Below are 25,708 nucleotides of genomic sequence, written 5' to 3' on the forward strand. Positions count from 1 at the left end.
GGCCTTAAGCAAGGTCATTAACCCTGTAACTCTGACCCGGTTTCCTAACAGGGGAAATAATTTCACCGTGCTGTAAAGGGCATGTGACACACAACTGAATCAAAATAATCTAAATCTTAGAATTCGGTACATCTCTAGGAACACGGCTCATTCAAAGTAATGTCCAACTTGCCTATTTAAAGGTTTAAACATGATAATTATACATCTTACTTCATCCCCTTTACTGTCAATAAACTAATAATGTTGATTGTCCAGTATTTATATTTGTTTTGCTGTTAAAAGGAAAGCAGCCGTGATCCAATCGTAAGGGTTTCCTTTATGAAGTCTCAAATGCACTGGGATGCGGCTATGAAATGACCCACTGAAGGCTTTGCCAAAGTGTCTTCTTACCCATGTAATACACGTGTACTAATGCCAGCGAATAAACTATTTACTTTCTAAACGTTTGACATATTTACCATAACAAATAAAAAAAAAATATTGTACCTTTAAAGAAAGAAAAAAAAAAAAAACAAATTCTAAAGATTTATGAAGTATACACAGACCGTTTAAATTAAAGCGGGACTTCTGCCTGTGAGGAATAACAGAACACGGTTTCTCTTTATTTCTCTATATAATCTCCTGATACACTAATGCACTGATCCCAGTGTTTTACTAGTGCTTGGATACCATCAAGGTAGAAAGTACCATCAAGGCCCAAACACACACAGCGCCTGCGCGGATAAACGGAAACACTTATCTGTCGGGATTTATTTTTACTTTTTTTTAAAGGTGAAGTCCAGGTTAATTTGTTTTATTTTTACTTTATATTTTGTGTTAATTATTTTTATGTATTTATTTTTTAGGCTGTGGAACAAATAATTTAAGTTTCCATTATTTCTTATGGGAAAATTAAATTTTGTTTCATACGGTTTTGGAATATGAGCCCACTTCCGGAACAAATTATGCTCGTAATCCAAGGTTCCACCGTATCTATCTACTCATCTAATTAGTGTTCAGATAATTTTATCTAAAACAAAAAAAATTATAATTTCCTATGTATGGAGTCTTATGGCCACCCTGTTTTAAAAGAAATTAAATATTTACACAAAAGTAAGCAAACCTTGCTAATAGAATTTAAGAAGTATACAAAACTAAATTAAGATAAATTAACAACACACAATTTAAAAAAAAAAAAAAAAGAGAACCAGACCAGTTTGGTAATATTATATATATTATATTGTGTTTACTTAACAAACATGATAAATGCACTGTTTCCAAGAAGTTAGCTGGAACAATAAAAATACAATATCTTTGTGTCCGTACATAGAATTAAGACAGCGAAAACGAAAAAGACAAAAACCAAACAAAAGGGAAAAAAAACTGCCCTAAGTAGTTCACAGAGAGGTACAAATATACAGTACAAATCTATTTTATTCCAAAAAAAGGGTACAAATTAAAATAAAAGATAAAAAAAAAGCAACAAAATATAGTTATTAATGCTTTGTAAAGTTCAGGTAGGTGTAGGGTGTCTAAGGGAGCACTTTGGGTAGACAACTTCTAAGGCTTCTGAGAAGAATTAATACATACTGGTACGGCCATACAAGATTAAAATCCACTATACAAAGTTCATATAACCTGGATTATACTTGAGGATTGAAGATTACATACACGTCATTGCATATATTTTGCAGGATCTTTTATGCGCTAAACGAAAGACGCTTGTTTTCTTGTAAAACTGGTTATGTGGTCATGTAAAAAAAAAAAACAATAATTAAAAAATAAAATCAAATAAAGGAAAAAAAAGCAGTGTTACTTAGTGCCAAAAAAGTAAGATTTTAAAAGTACACAATTAATCGATTTAAAAAACAAACAAAAAGTTTTAACCATTAGAACTTTCTCACTCACTCTGTTTTAGTCTCAGTCCTGTTTCTACTGTAAATGGGTCGTGAAGCATCTAAAAAAAGAAAAAGAAAAATAAACCAACAGGAAAAAGTCAGGAAAGTCTTAAAGTGATAGTACGAATGAGAAAAGATCTGAGCGTCCATCCTGTTATCGATCCGTCCGTATGTCCATCCGTAGCTAAAATACGTAGCACAGAATGATCACATGATGCAAGTCGCCAGCTCCACGTCTTGGCACATTGCGCGCCTCGACTGAGATTAAAGACGCATTTCAAACAGAATTTTAAAAGAAATTATTAAAATAAAAATTCATTTCCTAACGCCAACCACGACGAGGTCTCTGAGGTAAAAGCTCTTCAAAAGCCCGTGTCAGCAGCGCATGGCTCTCTCTCATCTCAATCAAAACTTGTTAAGAAACGCTCACGACTTCACTTCCTCTACGCGGAACAGTCGACCTGCTACTACTTTCGGCGAGGGCGAACCCGTCGTTGGTTCCACAACTAATCTTAAGGCAAGCTCGATAATATAGAAAGCTCATCTTTTATCCACACACACACACACACACATACATACACACACGCGCGCGCATTGATTGTTTTAACACGGTTTCGCATATAATTGAATATAAGAGGAGGTTACTACGTAACCGAGTGTGGACTAGAGTAAGTGCATCAATTCATTTCCTGATGTATGTGAAAATGAGTTGATTTATATATAATTTTATATTTTTATGTACTGTTGACCACGCACTATGACTGTTCATCTACAGGGGGCGCTGTGTGAGATCACATCGTCTAAGCCATGACAGTAAAGATGAAGAGACAAGAACACGAGAGGGAACCGTGCAGTTGTGACAGATCAGGATTAAGGGCTGATTTGTACGTACACAGAGAATTATGGGTAAATAACACACCACAGACTGAACAGGAGCTCTAGGTCCAGCAGGAGGGAGGAGCGAGAGGGTGCAAGGTCTTAACGTCATTTTTTTATGCTGCAGGAAAAAAAAAAACATTTTGAAAGTGTAAAATAATTAAATAAAAAAAAAGGTTTGGCAGTGTGAGAAACTTCAGGTCATCATCCGGAATAGGACGCTCGTCTAAGCTCCACCGCTAGGAGAACGGCGACTTCACAGAACAGCTACGAACAACTTGCAAAGCTACTTATAATCTAGAGCTCAGTTTGAAGAATTTTTCCTTAAAAAAAAAAAAAATGAAAATCATAGTACCACCTCACAATTACAAAACCAGCTACTGATCGTTCGCTATTTAGCGCTTCGTCTCGATGTTTTTTGCTACTTACGCTTTCCTTTTCATTACATCTTTGTCATGTATTTTCCAACACTGCCCCCTAGTGCTCATGTGTATACATGGCCACATGTAGAGAGGCTTAAAAAAAAATGTATACACGCACAAAAAAACAAAAACAAAAAGAAAATACCTGATTAGTATCATCAAAAGTGCGACTACTGACATCATCTTTAGAGGAAACATAATAAGACTACACATCATTTATAATTCAATTCAAGGTTTTTAAAAAGAAAAAAGTATAAAAACTTTTCGTGTGTGTATACATTTTTGGGCCCCTCTGTATATCAATGTTTAATGATGTATAAATCAGCCCTTAGTGGTCAAAAAGAAGTGGCAACTGCAGGTATCTCACACACACACACACACACACACACACACACACACACACACACACACACACGTGTGTAGGAAAGGCACAAACATTACATTAGATTTGTCAAAGTTACAGTGCACTGGATTGAAGCGTTTCGTTACACACTATCTGAGCTCCTCTAGCAGGCGGGTCAGTAAGGCAGTGTGTTGGAGTTCGAGGCGATGCGGCGCAGTGAGGGGGACAAAAACACACACACGCAAACACGATGTACAATAATCTAGCAGGATGAAAAACTTAAGATTTTGTGGAATTCATACTTTAAGCAAACAAAAATGGGACTGAAGAAATCAGATTTTAATAATTAATAAGAAGATTTGGAATGGGAACTCGTTTTAACCAGAACGTCAGTCCGTTGCATCTGTAGCGTGTGTAACCCGATCAGCCATAACACTAACGTCATCACCAGTTGATCTGAAAAACATTGATTATCAGTTATAAACCAGGAAACTGATGACGGGATCAGAGACACCCGAGGCCGTGGGGAGCAAAGGCTACCCGTCTGGTCTGGTCCGAACTGATTCTACAGAAAAGCCAGTCAGCAATGACAGAAAGGTACCAGGACACTCAGTGCATCACAACCTGCTGCGTACGGAGTTCAGCAGATAAAGAGTTCAAGGTTGTTGATCTGGTCAAAAAATTCCCCAGATCTCAAGCCGGACAAACAAGTGAGCTCACAAGGGACCCCACGCTAACGTCCCGGTGCAAGACATCACAGCACCCAAAGTGATCCTGTTGCTTTTTTTTTTATTTGTCACATCCACATTACTGCACTGAGAAACTGAAGACATATCCCAGAGGGCGGGGTCAGTCAAGATGCAACGCCCACGGAGTTCAACAACAGCAACCTGAGGCCTGAACCGCCAACATTCCGATCAGTAACTCGTTGCCTCAACCCTCTGCGCTGCCCTAATGTTTTGGGTTTTAACGCTATGACTGATCGGTGTGTAGCACGTGTGTGTCACGTATAATGAAAGTGTGTGAGGGTAGATGTTTGACTCATCAGTGGCCTCCGTGCATAAAACTCTAAAAACATGTAGAAGTGCCTCCTGTCAGAGATGAATCTGTGCTTGGATGTTAAACAAACATCACGAGGCACTCACGGCATAAACCTTTAAAGAAGCGTAAAAGTAACCAGAGCTACACTTTTAAATTTGATCAAGTTGGGGGAAAAAAAACTTGGTAAGTGTGTGTAATAGCTAGCGAGGTAGGCCTCGTGTGGGGGTTTGTTTTGAAATGTTGTTTGAGGTTCGTCATCTGCCCTTAGACTTCCACTGAATGTCAATTCGTCGTAAATGTTTTGTTTTTCTTTTTTTGTGGGTAAATTTTTTTTTCCCTGGGAAATGTGTCACGATTCTTGTCAGGAACGATCACACTGTACAGATACAAAGAACGGAAGAGTTCACGCTTTATAAAAAAAAAAAAAAAAAAAAAAAAAAAAATGGTGGAGTTCCCCTTTAAGTAGTTTCTCTATGACGATTGGGGAAGTGAACTGCGACCGGGGGCGAGTCATTAAAACGAAATTCGTGCATGAGACACAATAGAAATACGTCCAGTTCCTTTAAGTAGATGAGCTCACGGCTGCCGAAGTTAGACGCTCGTTCTTACTGCATAGTACACAGAGCTGAGATCACGCAGGCTTGTGCGTCAGGGTATTGCTTGTGTAACCTGGTGGAATGACCCAAAGAGCAAACATACTGCATCTGTCTGTCAGACAAAAAAATTTTTTTTTTGGTCACATGTCAGAAACGGAATGAGAGGATTTACCAAAACGTTGACGACAAAGGCTACTTTAGGGCAGGAGTGCAAAGATAAAGGGGGAAGTTTATCTAATATTAGAAATAGGGATGCGTCGTTATGGATACTGAAACGGCTCGATCGCTTAGTTCGGTAAAAAAAATACTTGTATATCGACAGCCAATGATCGATGCCATGCTGATGTTGTTTTACCGCCGTGGAGATGTTGTTCAGTATACGGTGAAGCGAGTGTGCGCGGAAGAAGCTGTCGCACGTTTGGCATCACCTTGTCAGTAATGGTGAATTCAAAGCAATTTTTTAAAAATTATTAAACGTACTGTTTAAATCCTACATACTTAACACTACCCAGTATCGGTTTTGTCAGTATCGGTACCGTCGAGTACCAAAATAACACCAATCGATGCATCCCTAATCCAAACAGGGGGGCAAAAAAAAAATAATCAAACCCTTCAATTTGAAATACGTAGGACCGATTGAGAAATCTGTTCTACGGAAAATATTTAGGTTATAAAAAAATACAAAATAATTTTTTAAAAATCAACACAAAGCCAGAGCCCAGAGATGATATTTAAAAAAAGAAAAGAAAGATAAACGATCATTTTAAACCAGAAACGCGTACTAGACCGGCCACACACATTTATATCCGTGCTGAGAGTTAATGCTACCTGCAGAAAGATCACATGACAACCAAAAAGTCGAAATCTATCACAAAAAACATGATTGAAAATTAAAAGCACTGTCCTCATGATCAAATGTATCTCTGAATTAGTTTTTTTTTTTTCAATAGGGTATGAAATGTGGGGGAAAAAAAACTATGCTTTTTTCCGAAAATTGATAGATTTGCCCCGCCCCCTCAAAAAAACTAACAAACAGATGATCGATTTAGACTAAACGGGAAACGTCGGGCTCGAATCTGGAATGGCGTCTCATGTTTGTGTTTACATCAAAATGTTCTAATTGCACTTCATTTTCATTTTATATGTTTAAATTTGTAGGTTAAAAAAAAAATCTATCTATCTATATCTATATCAGTGATGAAACCGCAGCATTTCTTCTTGGCTAATTTGTAAACAGTGTTGAGCACGCCTGTCAGTTTCTCAGACAAACACACACACACACACACACACAAGAATGAATATATATATATAAAAAAAATAAATACAAATTAAAACTGTTAAGTTTTCCCTTCATACAAAAAAACAAAAAAACCAAAAAGGTCAGTGTCAACATCAATGAATTGTTTCAGAAAACTCAACCACAGGGCGTGGCGATGTGACGATGTGATATCGGTGAGGAAATTGTGCCGCGGATATCGTTTGTTAGGGCGTTTATATTAACAGGTTAGTAATTTTTTTTTGTTGTTTTTTTTACACACAGCATTATGTGTGTATTATAAAAAACGCTTGAGGACAAAAAGTATTGCTGTATCACGAGACAATATCTGCGTCACGTCGCCCAGCCCTGGTGAACCGTGTGCAATGACGAGCGTCATCAGGAGTAATATTGCAGAGAAGGAAATCCTACTAAAAAAATTAATTAAAATGAACTAGGGACAAAAACAAACAAAAATGATGGAAAAGATGAGGAATGAAACGTGTGCTTAGATCTTAGAATCTCTAATAAAAGTAAAAGAAGAAAGAGAGAGAAAGAGAGAGAGATCGTGTCATTTCAAAAGGTCACATAGTGCCCTGCTTGAAACCCACGCTGGTGAGAAATCACAAGAAGTTAAAAAAAAAAAAAAAAGTTGTGCTACAGGGAAGAAGAAAAAAAAAAAAGAAAAAAAAAGCTGGTATTTAAAAAAGTAAAAAAAAAAATTCAAGGTAAAAATTAAGTTAGGCTATTGCTTTCAAACCCATCAGTGGTGATGTCATGATTTCCAGATCGATCTTCAGCAGCTATGATCTATACCACATTTACCTTCTTATTATTTTTATCTTTTTTTTTCTTTCTTAAAAGTGGTGAAGATTTTGGCCCAACATACACACTTGGCGCATACCACACCAAGGACGTGATGGAAAGAGAAAAAAAACAACAACGATCAAACGATCTGAAGACTTCTACTCTGGAATGCTGATTTTAAAAACCACAATACCGTAATACTAACGAAAAATGGAAAAAAAAATTTAATAATAAAACAACAAGAAGAATAAAACATGTGGCACGGGTCGAGCACGATACTACGGACAGTGTAAATGTGTAACCTGATACTTTTTTTTTCTTTTTCCCTCCTAAATATTGATTGTTGGTTGTTTGATTGATTCAGGAAGAGGTGATCGTTCTTGAGCTACAAAAGGAAAAATTACCACAACCACCACCAACCGAACAAACACTGGATCTGAGGAAAGGGAAAAGAAAGATACGTAGCTGGGAGGAGGGGCTGGTGTGGAGTCATGTGAGAATGAAAAAACAAGAAACTAAAAAAAATCGAGTCAAAAGTGAGCGGATAAAGGATAAAGAGAAAGAGCGAGAGAGAGAGAGAAAGAGAGAGAGAGTATTTTATGGTTAGGTAGTCCAAATTATCTATCTATCAAGTACAGGGTATGTTTAAAATATCTATATATCTATCTATATATATTCATATATTTATATATGAGGAGGAAAGCAGGCGTATTTATGAACATCATATGGCTGCGTCCGGTCCCCCCCCCACCCCACCATGTCCTTCAAGAGCTGTGAAAATTGTAACTAATGATATTTCATCTGTAAGTGAATTACAGAGCGTGAAAGGCTTTGGTAGATCATTTACCAGCTGGGGCAGTCGGTCCAGATGGTCGGAGCTCTTGCCATCCCTATGAACTGGCACTTACTCTCTCCCGAGTGCTCTCGGGCTGCCTGAAAACAAGAGGGTGCGTGTGTATAAAATCTTTCGTGTGCAAAATGTCAAAAGAAAAAAAAAAAAAAGACGACAACAAGAAAAAAAAAACATTCTTAGGCTACATTCTCTCTTTCTCTTTTCGTTTTTTGACACTTTCCTCCCCTCTTCCCCTCTTCTACGCCCTGCAGTCTGATCTGATGCTACTTCCCGGCGTTGGAGCGCCCCTCGATGGATAGTTTGACCTCCTGAGGGATAAAAGAGGGCCGAGAGGAGCCCGGCGGCGGCGGCGCGGCCAGGCCTCCCTCCTCCCTCTTGATGGGGTATCTTTGGAAACCGGGGGTGGACCAACGCCTCTGTGAGGGCCCGTGGGCCTCGGTGTGCAAATAATAACTGCTCTGGCTGCGCGTGTGCTCCGCGGAAGTCCTTTCGGGTCTGGAGGGCGCGTCCCCGTGTCCCGAGGCGCTCGGCTTCAAGGGCTCCTCCCTGTCGGCTCGCTCTCTGTGAGCGCGCTCCATCCTGAGCTGCCCCTGAGGCCGCGGGGTGTGAGGCGCTGGGGGGCCCATGGGCTGGCCGGAGGAGGCTCCTGACATCGAGTTGGCTTTGGTGGAAGTCCTGCTGTGGGTCGGCTGCTGCGGCTGCTGGGGAACCGACGGCGGCATTTGGTGAGGCGCGGAGTGCTGCTGGAGGGTGATGGACACGCAGACATCCCCCACCTGGAGGTGGTGGCAGGAGAGGCCGTAGAGCTGGCCGGTGCGTTCCGGGCTGCAGGATGACCAGCCCTGACCGAAGACGAAGAACGGATGCTCGGGTGGAACGTCGATGCTCACTTTGCTCTGGCGCTCGCCGACAGCAAAGCGTAGTGCGACTAAGCCAGGTCTCTGCGAGCTAGCGCGTATATCCACCACCATGCTCGAGTCGATCTTTAGCCCCGTGCTCGCTTCGGCGCTGCGTACGAAGTCGTTCGTCTTCAGGTCCTCCACGCGCTTCAGCTCGCCCGTTGCTAACTGGATGATGGCGCCCTTGGTGAAGTGTGAGGGTGGGGGCGCAGCCGCGGCCGGGGCGGAGGGCAGCTCCACCGCCAGCACCCGCTCAGCTACACCCGACTCTTCTGAGATTTTGTGTTTTGCCGTTTCGGCTGCAGCGTCGTTATTAGGATGAGGAGGAGGATGATGATGATGATGATGATGGTAGTCCAGTGGCATGAGAACCGGCTGCCCGTTCTGCAGGATCACTGTATGACCACCGGGCTGCGCTGTCTGAGGGTCCGGTTGACCGCCTGGGTGCAACGTGTACGGCGTCCTGCTCTCCCCCTGACCCTCTCTGCCACCCTGAGACGAGCCGTGCGCTACTTCTCTGCGAACGCGGACCGGAGACGCCAGACGCCCCACCACTTGCTGGACCTGCGTACAGATAAACAAAAAAACATTCAAAGGTTAAAAGCTGCACGTTTTACAAGAAGTCAATGCGTAGACCTTTATCCTTGTGCAATCTGAGAAAAAAAATTAAAATCTCGGGTACTTTCTAAGAAGTGGTTCTGAGACTGGGTATTGCTCAACCACCTACACACACATACTACAGCTAATACAGGAAGGAAGTGGAGTAGGATTTATGGTGTAACGAATAGTGATTCAAAAGCATGACGCGAAGCAAAACTTCCAACATCCTTCATCATTTACATACAAAAAAAAAAACTTCAATGTTTCAGAGAAGTCTACACCGTGCTAGTTTGGGGAAGAATCTTTCACAATGTTTCAACATCAGACGCAACGTTACATTTTTCAATTACCAAAAACAAACTGGAAACTCAAGCAACATAAGAAGGATCTGTGACTCATTAAATAAAATACTATTAAACAAATCTATTATATATATATACACATTTCCAGAAAAATCACTTCATAGACCCGAGGTGAACCACGACCTGGATGTGAACCCAGAAGCAAAAAATTTCTGAGAAGCAACGTGAGCACAAGCACTCTTGCTGAAGCACTTAGTCAGCAGCTTTTTCATTTTGTCTCATGTTTAAACATTGTTTTTAAATGAAATTAAAAAAAAATTTAATTTTTATATTTTGAAAATAAAAGTCAATAATTTAACTTGAACTTCACTTAAAAAAAAATACTCTGAAAACAAATCTTTTAATGATTGATTTAAAAAAAAAAATTAAAAAAAAAAAAGAGGGGGAGAAAAAACAAAAAAACAAAAACCCCGCCTGCCTCACCTCGAGGTCGATATCCGGGGTGGTGCGCTGACCCGGAGATGCTCTTCCTTGCTGCATCCGCGCTGCTGCGTTCCTCGGCACGTAAACCACGTCCTGAATGCTGTCCCTGCCGTTTTCCCGTTCCCCACCGTTCACCTCTCGAGCGTGCTCCTGATTCTGCGCGGCACGTTCAGTGGCCGCTGACGTGTGATAAAACACGGGGACGCGCTCTGCCGTGGGGATCATCCCGATCGCGCTTAGACTGTGCTGCTGTTGCGCAGACGAAGAAGACGCGGCGGCTGTCGCTGCCGCCGCAACCTGTTCGGACGTCAGCACCAACGGGACGCCTCCTGCGGCTCCCACTTTGGCGTAGGTGTGAGCCGCGACTTGTTGCTGAGGCGGGGACGAGACCACACCTTCCTGGATGACGGGCGGATAGGGCACCAGGTGGGACTGAGCCTGGATCAAGGGGCTGTGGACGAAGCCCGGGGGGACTGCATAGGGAACGGCGGCGGCGTACTGAGGGCTGACGAACTGCGGGATGGGGGCATAGCCGAGAGGAGGGTAATGGATGCCGGTGTGCTGGAGGAGCGACGAGGGAACCGTGTAGGCTGGAGAGATATGCCCGAGCACGGGGTGGAGGCTGGTGGGCGAGTAGGTGACCGACGGAACGGCGACTTTATACACCATGCCGAACTGATCCACAGGTAACCCCGGGGCGATGCTCTCGGGCCCATCCACTCCGTAATGCAGGTTAGGTTGAGTCCGGACCCATTCGCCACCTCCGCTTCCACCCTGAGCTTCTCCGCCCGACCCAGAGCTCTGAGACATTGTCGCTTCGTCTCCCCCTCCACCTCCTCCTCCACCTCCTCCAGTACTACTACTACTGCTGCTGTTATTATTATTATTAGGAATGGTGGAAGCATTGTTAAGGTCGCGCTTCTTTGGAGGGAGGCACTCCTGGTTGCGCTCGTGAGCCGGCTTCATGGTGCTCTGTACTACACGCGGACGATGTTAGCGAGAGGCGAGGTCTGACGACAGCCACAAACACGGCGCCACTGCAATCAGCTCGGGGAACCGCTCGCACAGCTCGTCCATCACGCTACCTAAACACAAAAAAACGCTCCATGAGTATTCCAAAAAAATAAAAAATTACTTTTTCCCTACTCCTGTGTTTTATTCAGAATCAGAACTGCTATTTTAGTCAAGTAATTTAATTCTAGCTGTTTGTAGCTCAGAAGGTACAGATCAACAGAAAACACTGTACGTTTGTTATAGTCGAAACATTACACTCAGTAAGTACATAACTTTAGGATTTAATTTGTAAAGGATTTAATCTTCTAAAGAAGCCTTCCTTACTTATTTATTTTGAAGCAAACATTTGGATTAATTGTGGCATCATATCTGACATGAAATCTGATTTATTTGTACAACATAGCTTAATCATAACACAAACACACAATGAGTCTCTGTAATACTTTACTGTTGTTATCTGAATGGTAAAAAGCTGGATTGAGATATTTTGATAAATAGTACATTTTATGACATTAAAAAGCAAGTGCATTATTTATTAAAAAATAAATAAACATTTAGGTTCTGCTTGAAATTTCTCAGATTTTCAATGCACTTTTATTTCCTACTCCTTATCACTAATTTTTACATGCATATACACCAACATATTATTATTATTATAATATTATTATTTTAATAACAACACTTTTTGAATTATGTGACTTAAAAATGATACTCGGTTTATCACAACTACCTACCTACTTCGCTCCTACTCTCTGTAAGTCCTCTCCCTTCTGATGCGCTTCAGAAAGTTTTGGCACCACTCTTTCCCAGCTTTCCTAGGCTGCGACGCCTCATCTATTAAATGTTTTCACAACTTTAAAACATCCACAATGACTAACCAACACATTTAAGCTATACGGAGAACTATGCCTATTTGCTAAGAGCGAGCACTTTTTTTTTATTTGTTTACTTGTTTTATTTTATTATTTTTTTTGCTGACAAAAACAACTCTTTCTGAATCTTGTGTCCTAAGAATAATCATTTCTACGCAGTTTATCACAACCACCTGTATACTGTAGAGACAGACGTACCACTTCCCTTCTGAGGCGTTGTAGAAAGTTTTGGCACCCCTCTAACTGATCCATCCCAGCTTTCCTAGGCTGCAGTCCATGATCATCCATTTATGTTTTCACAGTTTTAAAACAACTCTGATAAAGAACTTCGACACTCTATATGGTACTTTAACTGTTAGCGAAGAGCTAGCTCTGGCTGTTGTGATTGTGAGTGGGCTTGGACATTATTAGCTAGCCAAGATGGAAAACTGTACAGGAAATCTGTTTATAAAGAAATAAAAACATTATTTTTTATATTTTTTTAAGAGTTAAACTGTTTTCTTGGGATAAAGACGCGCTCGGAGAATTTATTGTTGGTCTTAAAGAACAAGTTTATTAACCAAAATAAACAGAGAAATGTGTTGTTGAGTTGGTCTGAGCAGTAACGGGGACATCCCGACTAGCAAGCAGGCTCGAGCGCTAGCCACCCGCTGCTAAACTGCTAATCGCGGTTTGAAAAATAATAAGAAAAACAGCGTTGTTTGTTTCAGTCGCACCGACTGGTTTGAGAAACGCGGACTTACCCGGGCATGTCATGGTGTCGCCGAGGGTTCGAGTTTCGGGCTTTTTCGATGAGTCCGTGACAGAAATCAGCAGTGAAATCAGGGCTGATGATTAGTGCCCATTTCAGAGGCCAGCGACGAAACCTCGGCGGCGCGCACTGATGACGTCACGCGTTCTCGGGCGCCGCTTTAAAGCACGTTCGCGACGCACGGATCGTCTTTATTCTATAATACACAGTATACACACGTAATTTACACACGTATTGTTATCACGACCACCTGCTGTATGTCGAGGTAGACGTACGACCACTCTACGTCATTCTGAGAAAGCCCTTGCAGAAAGTTTTGCCCCCCCCCTCTAACTGGGGTGCCAAAACTTTCGTGGGCTGCAACACCTTTTCCTATAAATGTTAAAACGTCTGATTCCTGAAATCCTGGGGTGTGTTAATCACTCACTCACCCACCCACCGATCGTCAGATTTATCTTGTGAACAGTCTCGGGTTGGGGTGGGGTGGGGTGGGGTGGACGGCACGGTTGCTTGGGTCTGGAGCCTATCCCCAGGAGACTTATGTACCACGAGGCAGGGTACACCATTCCACACCAATCCACACGAATATCTACCTGTTCCACTTGTATCAGTATATTACACACAAATTCCGATTTCAATATAAGCAAATTACATCTTTATCCATCAATCTAGATTGATCTAGGGCCCTCCATAGTCTAGCTAGGGCCTGTGGAGGCCACTGGTGACTACCACAGTGTTTATTCCTATTTCACAACCATGGTGGGACCTCCAGTCAACATTCACACTCACTCACTCATCATCTATACCGCTTCATCCTGTATACAGGGTTGTGGGGGGCCTGGAGTCTTTCCTAGGTGACTTTGGGCACGAGGCACCCTGTACAGGTTGCCAATACATAACAGAAGACACACACACACACACACACATTCACACACTACAGGCAATTTGAGATCACCAGTTAGCCTGTGCATGTTTTTTGGACTGTGGGAGGAAACCAGAGTACCCAGTGGAAACCCACAAAGCACAGCGAAAACAAGAAAGAAACACAATTTGAAAAGCCTGAAGCTAACAAAGCCTTAGATAGTTATCACAGATCTGTGCATGGAAAAATGTCCCGCAGTCTCTAACTGATCATGTACAAGATGACCAAGAAGATACGAGCATGTGATAAATCTGTTCCATCTGTTCTGTACTTTTCTACCCATCCCGAGGCATCTGGAGATTGTACCAGCTTCGGTAGACAAAGGCCAACCCTGCGAGGATCCTGAGGCAGCCAGAGAAGGACCAGCTCCAGCTGAATTCTGCCTTATTATGGTTGGAGCTACACATCCTGCTCCTGTGCTCCCAGTGATCCAGATCCCATCTGCCCTCTGCACCTGCCGACTCGTCCATATGCTGAACTGGACTTCATGTTAATTTAAAGAATTTCTGTTATATTGTACTGTACTTTCAGCTGCATAACACACATGGTGTTATATCATCTCTATCTGTTATCACCCAGATGAGGATGGGTTCCCTGTTGAGTCTGGTTCCTCTCAAGGTTTCTTCCTTGCCACTGTCGCCATCACCCTTGGCTTGCTCATCAGAGAAATTTCATTCATTTATCTCATTATTATCTAGACACATTTTTCTTACACATACACAATTTATTATTATTATTATTATTATTATTATTTTATATATATATATATATATATATATATATATATATATAATTATTATTTTTTAATGAATTTCTTTTATTTTTGTGAAGCTGCTTTAAGACAATGACCATTGTTAAAAGCGCTATATAAATAAAATTGAATTGAATTGAATTAAATGCTTCTATATCTACCTGTTCCACTTGTACCAGTAGCACCAACATACACAATACAACACAATATTTTCACCATACCTTCATGCCAATTGGATTTTTATTGGGATTTAATAAGTATCATGATTTTATAAATATCACAATTTGATATGCTGTAATTGTCTAAACAAACTTAGCAAATAATGTGCTTGTACCATGCAAGATGCTGTGCTACCTGACAATTTGTGAACAGTATAGAGCTCTCCACCTGTAGGATTTTAGAGGATTTTCACTTTGGTCTCTAAACAGCCTTAAAAGTTTATGGCGTTTATATCACAAGATGCTGGAAACAGTCCTTTGATATTTTGGTTCATGTTTACACAATCGCGTTTTCAGGAGCACATGCATGCTTGTGAATCTCATATCCTACCACATCTCAAATGTATTCTATTGGATTCAGTTCTTATAACTGGGAAGGCCATTGATTAACACAGATCTCAGACGAATTTAAATTCGTGAAATGATTCATTATTACAAGGGATAAAGGATGGAATGAATAATGGACATGAAGGGATGCATGTCCATTATGGTCTCACATAGGCTTTCAAGTGTTGATTGATTTGTATTAACAAGTCTAGAGTGTATAAAAAAACTTTGCCCACACTATTACACCACCTTCACCAGGTTCAGTAGGGTTATAATCCGTACTGCCTATGCTGTCTGAGTCGTCCAGAGGGATGCAATGAGCACTTGGGCAAGTACAATCAGCTATAAGATTAAAATAAAATATGTCAGTATAAAAAATTGGGAAAACAAGACAAGAAATTGAAATGGTGCGAAAGAGATGCTTACCCATGGTCTGTCTCTTGAGAATTGTAGAATAAACCAGGAAAAAACTGGAATGTATAGTAAAATTTAGCGCCAGAAAAATGTGTTAAAGAATTGTAAATATAATGGAAAGTATTTTTAAAAAAAAATTAATTATAATGGGAAAAAATATAATCACTTGGTACAGATGACGAGGTATTTGACGTAACATAACATGGTAGAAAAACTTAAAAATAATGAAAGAATGGGTTAAAACATTTGGTAAGGAATGAAAAAAAAGAACAAAGGGAGGATATAAGGTGTGCATCCCTCCCCTTGAAAACTGTACATAATGAGCCTGCATGTAACTGTCAGACAGTCTGCTCTTGATAATGCTTGGATTTACAACCTAAGCATTGCGAGTGCGGCTCACTTGGTTTTATTGCTGCAATAAATCCTTCTTACTTCATCCAGATCTGCGCAGAGTCCTGAGTCGTTCTTTGGTCCTTTTTGACTAGAGATTCAGTGTTTGTTTCACATTTTTAATCAAGGTTATTAAAAAAGTGGAAGATAAAAATCTCCCACAATAAATGAAAGGATTTCATGAGCAAATGCAACTACTGCACGGAAAACGAACTGCATGGCAGGAAAGTCATCCTAACTCATACAAAAGACTTGAACACCGTCACACAAATCTCAGCAATGCCTGGCATCAGAGGCCTTTCTATTGGGTGCACACGATGTGGGTGTATGCGTGAGTATTCATGCATGTTAATGTATGCAGTACTGAATTTCATCCCTTATATTTTATACAAGTTGTGAAATGTAGAGTTCTCACTGGTGAGTTTTAATTAAAAACAGAAAGCTTTGTTATTTTTCCCTTTATTTTATTATTTTATTATTTCCCCCATAAATAGGTAAAGAAGTGCAATCCTCGAAGAAACACATTCTTTATAGTGAACATAAAAAGATCAAGATTTGTTATCTTTAACAATGTCCAAAACTATATTTATTCATTGATGAATGAAGATTACATGAGAAGTCTACGTATATATGTACAGATCACATTTAATAAGTCTGTCCATGTGTTACACACAGAGGATTCTGCGTACATTAAAGGGGAACTGCTGTACTTATGCTGCTAATTTTTTTTAACACAACAAACATGCTACCAGATACATATTTCATACAAACAGCAATTTAACACAAGCAGGATGAAACTGTATTCTTTAAACAAAGAGCATGCTTTTAACTGAAAAGCGTGGCTTAATTTATCAATGATCAATCATGCTTCATTTATCAAAATCCTATGCATGTGCGTAACATCTTTATGATAAGGTGTCAGTTTGATAAAATCTTGAATCACAAAGGACTAGCATGCCTAAGGCACTGTATAAATACATGTAAGTGAAAACTTTAGGCACCCTGCTCATCTAAGACAGCTAAGAACTTTTTCAGATTAAATTCTGCATTCTGGATGATCAGGTTCTCTACATTCATCTTAACATCGCTGAAATAATTTTTCAACCCTTTTAGCTGATCCCAGTTGTCAAACATGTAGTCAATATAATCATCTGTACTGGTTGTCACCATGAGCGGGTGATATATGGAGCTTGTTTCCCGATCAAGCTCTTTGTCTTGAACAAACCAAAATGTTTCTGAAATCGAAGTCATTGGAAACCCACCAAACACCGCAAGCCACTTTGCAGGGTGGGTAAGTGAGATGGTTGATTTCTTGTAGGCCTTGTACTGCTTCAGCAGCTCCACTAAGTCAAATTGATAGCAGTCAAGCACGCTCTCGATGGAAGCTACATGGACTTGAAGTTCTTCCTGGTGCCCTGAGGAGCTTTGCGTCTTCAGTCTGGCTGCATGGATGAGCATCTGCAGATGGAAAGCCGCCCCGTTGGTCCAGTGCTTCAGGGATCGGGAGCTCATTTGGTCATCATGCAGCATGGAGTTTTTCAGACGGGTCAGCTGTTCGCTCAGCTGTTTCTCCAGACGTTCGGTCTCCTCTAGCGCTCGGGTCGGCTGGTGCAAATACATACGTAGACGCTTCATGTACTCCTCCATGGAGTCTCTCACACCTGAAGCCTTTTCCTCAGCGAACACACGCCGCATCATGTCCAGCATGCTGTCTTTACTCTCTCTGTCCTCACCCTGATCACAGATGATGAGCTCCAAGCCTATGGACACAGCCACTGCTCCTAAACCCACTGCATTTGGGACTCTAGTGAAGGGGGCTAAAGTCACGCACAGACTTTGCACGTAGCCCGGAATCTTGCTGCACTTGTCTTTAAGTACCTGGTTGAAGGAGTTCTCCAGTTCTGCTGCTGAATTTAATCCAGAGTACTTCACCAGAGAGAGGTCGATCCCAACATCAGGGATGACATCAGATGATTTAGCAGCACTCAACATACAATGAAAAAAATCCTTTCTCTGGCTTCTCTTTTCAGCCGTATCCTCACTGCCAAAAGCACGACTTAAAACACCGAACATCATTTTGTTCTGGATTAATCCAGAAATGTATTCAGAGTAGTCCTGGTCGTGACCAAACAGCAGTCGATGTTGAATTAACCGTTACAGCGATGATTTATTCCCCCGAAGTGTTTAGATGAGTCCAGTTGGCGACTCTGGGGATTAGACTGAGCAGCTCTTATTAAGTGCTCTGTCACTTTCACTTTTTCTTCCCCTTCTTGTAAAGAGTTAACCCTTCTGTGGTGCTCAAGTCTTCGACACCCATTTTCGGCGAAAGAAAGACACCACTCTGAGAACTTTCGCTTGAAAAATCCAAGACAGAGCTTTGCACAAGACATTCTGATTCCACTTATTCCAGTGGTTCTGGATAAGTCCTAATCCTAGACGACCCCGTGTCCTGCAGAGTTTAGTGTTTCCCCTGCTTCATCACACACACTTTAGTTCAGGAAAGGCTGTTAATTAGTCATTAAACAGGTGTGACAGAAAATAAAAAGCAAATAGTAAAACACTGGCATCAGTCTGCTTTCTGTTTCTGATTTGATAAACTTTAAATGTGATACAGTATAAAGTCAGGTGCAGTGTTATACTAACAGTAATCTGGCCCACATTCAACAACCAGACGGAAGCACAGATGTACGGCCTTCTTTAAAATGTTTGCACCATTCGAATGCTGAATCCTGAATGACAACTACGCTAATTCTCTCCATCTGGTCTGTATTTTCCTACCCATCCCGAGGCATCTGGAGATTGTGCCAGCTTCGGTAGATAAAGGCCAACCCTGCGAGGATCCTGAGGCATCCAGAGAAGGACCAGCTTCAGCTGGATTCTGCTTTATGATGGTTTGGAGCTACACATGCTGCTCCTGAGCTCCCAGTGATCCAGACCCCATCTGCCCTCTGCACCTACTGACTCGTTCATGTTCATTTAAATAACTTCTGTTATATTGAACTTTCAGCTGCATAACACACATGATGTTATATAATTTCTATCACCCAGATGAGGATGGGTTCCCTGTTGAGTCCGGTTCCTCTCAAGGTTTCTTCCTATTGCCATCTCAGGGAGTTTTTCCTTGCCACTGTCGCCGTTACACTTGGCTTGTTCATCAGAGACATTTTATTATTATCTAGACACACTTTTCTCACACATACACACTTCCATAAGTTTTCTTTTTTAAATTTTCTTTTTCTTTTTGTAAAGCTGCTTTAAGACAATGATTATTGTTAAAAGCGCTATAAAAATAAAATTGAATTGATTTGAATGTTAAGCTGCAGTGAAGAGTCTCGTCACCGTACTGTGCTTGAGGTCCAGTTTATGCCTTCATTCACCCTTCATTTCTTCCCTTGAGGTCCCGGTGCAGTTTAAAGCCCATGTCCTGATAATAACAATCATTATAATAAAGGAAAAAAAAATGATAAAAGATAAATTCTTTGTTGTAAGCAGAAATGAAAAAGTGATTTGTTTAACTACAGAAAACCTTATTATTTTTAAATGAATATTGCTATTAGTTCGTGTAGGAAACTCTTTTTCAAAGTGATTTTCTGTTGCTCTTTCGTTAGATTGTCTCAGGTTGCAGGTCATGTGATTCTGTACGACGTCAGAATTTTATGTATCACAGTGGTGTGTTAAACATTACATACTGTACGAACCTTTGGTTGGATCACTGGAGTCCCAAAACCTTAAAAATTATAATCAATTACTTAATGGATATCTTTCACAGTTTTTTTTTTTTTTTTTTTTACTTCAGTGGGTGGCAAAAAATGCCCAAAGAATCACTGGTATTGGGGCTACCCACCATGGAGGACATTTACCCAAAAAAACACTGTCTGCAAAGGGCATGAGGCATATGTGGTGACAGGAACCATGTGTGTGTTTGTATGTGTGTGTGTGTGTGTGTGTGTGTGTGTGTGTGTGTGTGTGTGTGTGTGTGTGTGTTGTTCCTCTGGCTTTTCCTAGTCCTACTGACGGTGCAGGAGAAGTTTGCCTTTTCGTGTTAAAGTTAATGTAAATGAATGTACAAGGTAATGGGCACGGTGGCTTAGTGGTTCGGTCTGTGGTCTCGCACCTGCAGGGTTGAGGGTTCGATTTCCGCATGAGGTCTGTGTGAGGAGTTTGCATGTCCTCCCAAAGGCATGCAGAGAAAGCTAATTGGTATTTCCAAAAACAAATGTGTCTGTGTCTCTGTGTGTTCTGAGGGACATGCACCATGTTCAGGGTGTCCCCCTGCCTCAGATCCGAATCCCCTGGGGTGGGCTCCAGCCTTCCTGCCACCCTGTACATGATAAGCGGTATAGAGAATGAGAAAGCTAAAAGTTTATCTGCTTTAAATCTAGATTGTGTTCAGATACAATAAACAGTTGTTCTAACATTATAGTTTAGACATTAATCCTTATGTTTCCTTATTATTATCACAAACTTCTCGTGACCTTTTTAAAGACCTGGCACTTGTGCCATCGAGTAATGTTTTATTATTATTGTTATTATTATTATTATTGTTGCTTTCCCAGCAGAAGACTTTATTTATTTTGTTGTTGGTGTTTGTCTGTGTATTTCTGTCCTTTGTGCTGTTCAGGTACAGAGCTTACTGCAGTAGGTGCAGGACAAGTACCACACCATGTCTGCCCAGCTGCCAGATCACACGCGTCCCTACTGCCCCCTGGTGGTGTACCCTACACATTACATACAAGACTAACCATATTCTAAAGCCTACAGCCGGGGGCCAAAAGTTTTGAGAATGTCACAAATATACATTTTCACAAAGTCTGCTGCTTCAGTGTTTTTAGATCTTTGTGTCAGATGTTACTCTGGTAAACTGGAGTATCAATACAAGCATTTCATAAGTGTCAAAGGCTTTTATTGACAATTACATTAAGTTTATGTAAAGAGCCAGTATTTGAAGTTTTGACCCTTTTTTTAACAAATAACAAGGAATCGATAGAGCAAAAAAATTATAATGAAAAAGTGATAAAGAAGAAAAAATAAAATATAGAATATTAATATTTCATCATAATAGAATAATAGTAAATGAATAGAAATATATGAAATAACAGAGTGCACTTAACTCTGCAGTCAAAGATAAAGTGACTTTTTTGAAAACTATTTAAAATAAAAGGAAAGCAAAGGTAATAATAATATTAATAATAATAACAAAAACAGCAATTGTTATTCTCTCTCTCTCTCTCTCTCTCTCTCTCTCTCTCTCACACACACACACACACACACACACACACACATGCACAATACAACCTGAAATTACTTGTCATGGTGAATTATTATTATTATTATTATTATTATTATATTCCTGTATATATTATCAGTAATATTAACATTGACAAAGCTAAGTTACCACTTTTACTACTTCGTATAAGATTAAGCTACCTATTAACATCACTAAAGATAAAATAAAACAAGAGTCTGTTATAAAGACATAAATTACGCCTATGACTGTGACACTGAATCCTGTAGTCTGTATTTAATCTGCATTAAAAGTAAGTGCACATCTCCATCCATTATTAGTATTCTATGCAGTATTTCTTATCCGAACATCTGTGTTCTTACATGCAGTCCCTTAATGTAATGAACATAATCAATGGTTTTAATACGTGCAACCAATAACATAATACTATATAACATAATGCTAATATAATATGTCTATCATATACTGTAGGATGAAGCATGCGTAAGCTAGATGCAGATGGAAACATTAGGCACCCTGTTCGTCTGAGGCAGGTAAGACCTTTTGCAGGTTAAATTCATCGTTCTGGAGGATCAGAGCCTCTAGATTCTCCTTAAGATTGCTGAAATAGCTTTTTAGCTTTTTTAGCAGTGCCCAGTTTTCGAACACGTAATCAACAAAATAATCAGAATTGATCGTCATCAGGAGCGGATAATATATGGAGCTTGTTTTCCGATTAAGCTCCTTGTCCTCAACGATCCAATGATGTTGTAAAATTAAACTCACTGGAGGAGATATAGAAGCCACTATAAGCCAGGGGTCAGGGTGAGAAAGTGAGATGGTTGATTTCTTGTAGGCTTTGTACTGCTTTAACAGCTCCTCTAAGTCGAGTTGATAGCAGGCAAGCACACGTTCGATGGACTCTACATGGACTTGAAGTTCTTCCTGATGTTCTGTGGAGCTTTGCGTCTTCAGTCTGGCTGCATGGATGAGCATCTGTAGATGGAAAGCCGCACCGTTGGTCCAGTGCTTCAGGGATCGGGAGCTCATCTGGTCATCATGCAGCATGGAGTTTTTCAGACGGGTCAGCTGTTCACTCAGCTGTCTCTCCAGGCGTTCAGTCTCCTCTAGTGCTCGGGTCGGCTGGTGCAAATACATGCCTAGGCGTTTCAAGTACTCGTTTTATTTTCAGCCAGCACAGGGCAGGCAGTGAGTGTCCGTTATCTCTGTCAGGCAAAAGATGACCAGTGTAGAACAGTTTCTGTTTCAATAAAAATGCAGCGCCATGCCGTCCCATGACAGTGTATGAGCCTTCTCCTGACCGCACACTCCCCAGTGCCTGGCGGGATCTCAACAGGGAAACAGGGTGGAACACAAGACGTCCTCTTTTCCCGGATGCTCAGTGATTGATTTCAAATTGATTAAGAACATAATGCTTCACTGCAGTTTCACAGCCAGGACCGCTCGCTCTGTTCTCTCACACTATTCACTCTTCTACGTTCCTGCTAACACAGCAAGTCAGGATGTAACGCACTGCTCATCACATTGCACATTTGCCCACTGCTTACATGTTGCACTTTGTTCTGTTTGTGTTTTCTCTGCTGTAATTTATCCTGTACCTTATACACACCCCGCCTCGTGCCCTAAGTCTCCTGGGATAGGCTCCAGGCCCCCTGCGACCCTTAATAAAGGATAAAGTGGTACAGACGATGAGTGAGTGAATGAGTGAGTAAGTAAGTAATACCTTCAACACTTAACACCTTATACTGTACACTTCTACTTTAATTTGATTTTATTAGCAACTTAAACTGAAAAGCTAAAATTTTTCAGCTTAAAGTTTTCTACATTTGTATCATTTTATTTATTTCATATCCTGATTTCTCTATTGAAATATTTTTGCCATTTTTTCGCACCAGAGATTTATTTTCGCAGAGAAACCCTCCTTTTTAGGTCATTTTTATGTGTTTTTGTGTAAAAATTTAATAGAAATCATCTGAGTGTAGCGGGTCTTAGTATTTGGCAAATACAACCTCGGACTTATAAGAACATGTATTGTTTTGCACGGGCCATTATTTATTTTACCAAATTTACTGCAACACAGAAAAACTTATTATCAGTGGTGTGTTCTCCCGGAACCAAAGGTTAGGATAACTGTTCTGTACGACACACCGACAACGGCAGCAACATTGTGGATCGTTCTCCGATGGTCGTCATGCACAAGTTGCTGAATGGTTTTGACATTTTCGAAACCTTGTTGAAGGTTTTCCTGATCTCTCGTCATCTTCAAGTAATGTTCTTCCGCTCTTGAGCGGAATTTTAAAAATAAAGCAAATAAATATTAAAATCCAGAGCCGCATACAGACAGGGCAAAAAAGTGATTCAGACTTTCAGTGAGAAAGATAAAGTTTCTCTATTACTGCTAAACTCAGTTGGCTTCCTCAAAAATTTCCCCCACACCACGCCACTGCTCGTCACTGCAATTCACTGCTCGGCGGCGCTCAAAGGTGATTTAAAAAAAAGAAAAGAAAAATTCTCTCTCTCTCTCTCTCTCTCTCTCTCTTTCTCAACATTTTCATTTTATGCCGCTTTGGATCTGAAACACAACATGTAACATTTGTCAGGCTCGCTCTATCGCATATTTTTAATAAACAGCTTATATTTTATCCACGATTTTAAAAAGGCGTGCAAAAAAATCCTCAAACAATGAAACGAGTTCTATATAAGACACTGATTAAAAAAAAATCTTTCCATTAACTGAAACCATGTACGTTGTTATATGTATAACTATATTTATTTATTAATGAATGAAGATTACATAAGAAGCATACATGCACCGATCACATTTACTCAGTCTGTCCATGTGTTACACACAGAGGATTCTGGGTACATTAAAGGGGAACTGCTGTACTTATGCTGCTAATTCTCTTTAACACAACAAACATGCTACCAGATACATACTTCATACAGACAGCAGGTTAACACAAGCGTATTGATACTGTAGTCTGTCATCTCTCTTTAAACAAATAGCATGCTTTTAACTTTAGAAGAGTGGCTCATGCTTAATTTATCAACACTGTTTTATAGAACAGGTTTATAGTTTGTAATGGAGGATAGCCCATGCATAGCATCATTGTAATAAGGTGTCAGTGTGATAAACTAGCAGTTTAGGAAAGGACTAGCATGCCTAAGGCGCTAAATCACCTCTACATGTACAGTAGGTAGAAACTTTAGTCACTCTTCTTATCTGAGACAGGTAAGACCTCTTTTAGATTAAATTCTGCTTTCTGGATGATCAGGTCCTTTACGTTCTCTTTAAGATCGCTAAAATAGTTTTTTAAGTCCTTTAGCTGATCCCAGTTGTTGAACATGTAGTCAACATAACTTAAATCACCTGGATGTGGAAAAGGATAAAACACAACCGGAGTTTCCCTTTCAAGGTCCCGGTCTTTAACAACCCAATACCACATTAAAAATAAAGCACTTGGAAAGTAAACCAGGACAAGCCACTTTGCAGGGTGGGTAAGTGAGACGGTTGATTTCTTGTAGGCCTTGTACTGCTTCAACAGCTCCTCTAAGTCGAATTGGTAGCAGTCAAGCACGCTCTCGATGGAAGCTACATAGACCTGAAGTTGTTTCTGATGATCTGTGGAGCTTTGTGTCTTCAGTCTGGCTGCATGGATGAGCATCAGCAGATGGAAAGCCGCACCGTTGGTCCAGTTCTTCAGGGAGCGAGAGCTCATTTGGTCATCATGCAGCATGGAGTTTTTTAGACGGGTCAGCTGTTCGCTCAGCTGTTTCTCCAGACGTTCGGTCTCCTCTAGCGCTCGGGTTGGCTGGTCCAAATACATACGTAGACGCTTCATGTACTCCTCCATGGAGTCTCTCACACCTGAAGCCTTTTCCTCAGCGAACACACGCCGCGTCATGTACATTGTGCTGTCTCTTTCCTCCTCCTGAGTCTTAACGATGAGCTCCAGGGCTATGGACACGGCCACGGCTCCCAAACCCACTGCATTTGGTACCTTTTTAAAAGCGGCTAAAGCAGAGCTCAGACTTTGCACATAGTCCGGGATCCTGTCATGGATGTCTTTAAGTGTCTGTTTCGCCGAGTTCTCAAGTTCAGCTGCTGAATTTATCTTGGAGTACTTTACCAAAGAGAAGTCGATACCAACATCAGGGATAAGACCAGATGATTCAGCAGCACTTAACATACGACGGAAAAGATCCTCCTGGCTTTCTCTTTCTCCGAAAAAAGCGAACATCTTTACGATCTGAATCAATGCAGAGCTGTCTTGACTCTGACCAGCTCTGCTCTTTTACTTTCACTTTTACTTTCCTTCCTGTTCTTCTTACTAGTTAACCCTCCTGAAGGGCTTCTGAAGCCTTGGTGAAGTCTGTGAAAACCCTTAATAGCGAAAGGAAAAACACTACAATCCGTCGTCCCGTAAACTGTTTGCACAAGAGGATTTTA

At 40.8% G+C, this 25,708-nt stretch overlaps 1 protein-coding gene across 2 annotated transcripts; it reads right to left on the bottom strand.

The window, feature by feature from the left end:
- Positions 1-1,206: 1,206 nt before the first annotated feature.
- atxn1l (ataxin 1-like) lies at positions 1,207-13,102 on the bottom strand. 2 transcript variants are annotated; one of them, XM_053513791.1, is made up of 5 exons: positions 12,984-13,102; positions 10,355-11,439; positions 8,065-9,533; positions 1,888-1,936; positions 1,207-1,717 (listed from the first exon to the last, which is right to left on the bottom strand). In XM_053513791.1, the coding sequence occupies exons 2-3, from the start codon at positions 11,318-11,320 to the stop codon at positions 8,334-8,336; spliced, it is 2,166 nt and encodes a 721-aa protein (XP_053369766.1). In that variant the 5' UTR covers positions 11,321-11,439; positions 12,984-13,102; the 3' UTR covers positions 1,207-1,717; positions 1,888-1,936; positions 8,065-8,333. The 2 variants fall into 2 exon arrangements, with proteins under 2 accessions (XP_053369766.1, XP_053369765.1); XM_053513790.1 differs by having other exon boundaries at positions 1,207-1,936.
- Positions 13,103-25,708: the final 12,606 nt, after the last annotated feature.

Source organism: Clarias gariepinus, chromosome 15 (assembly GCF_024256425.1).
Source record: "Clarias gariepinus isolate MV-2021 ecotype Netherlands chromosome 15, CGAR_prim_01v2, whole genome shotgun sequence".
Classification (NCBI taxonomy): Eukaryota; Metazoa; Chordata; class Actinopteri; order Siluriformes; family Clariidae; genus Clarias; species Clarias gariepinus.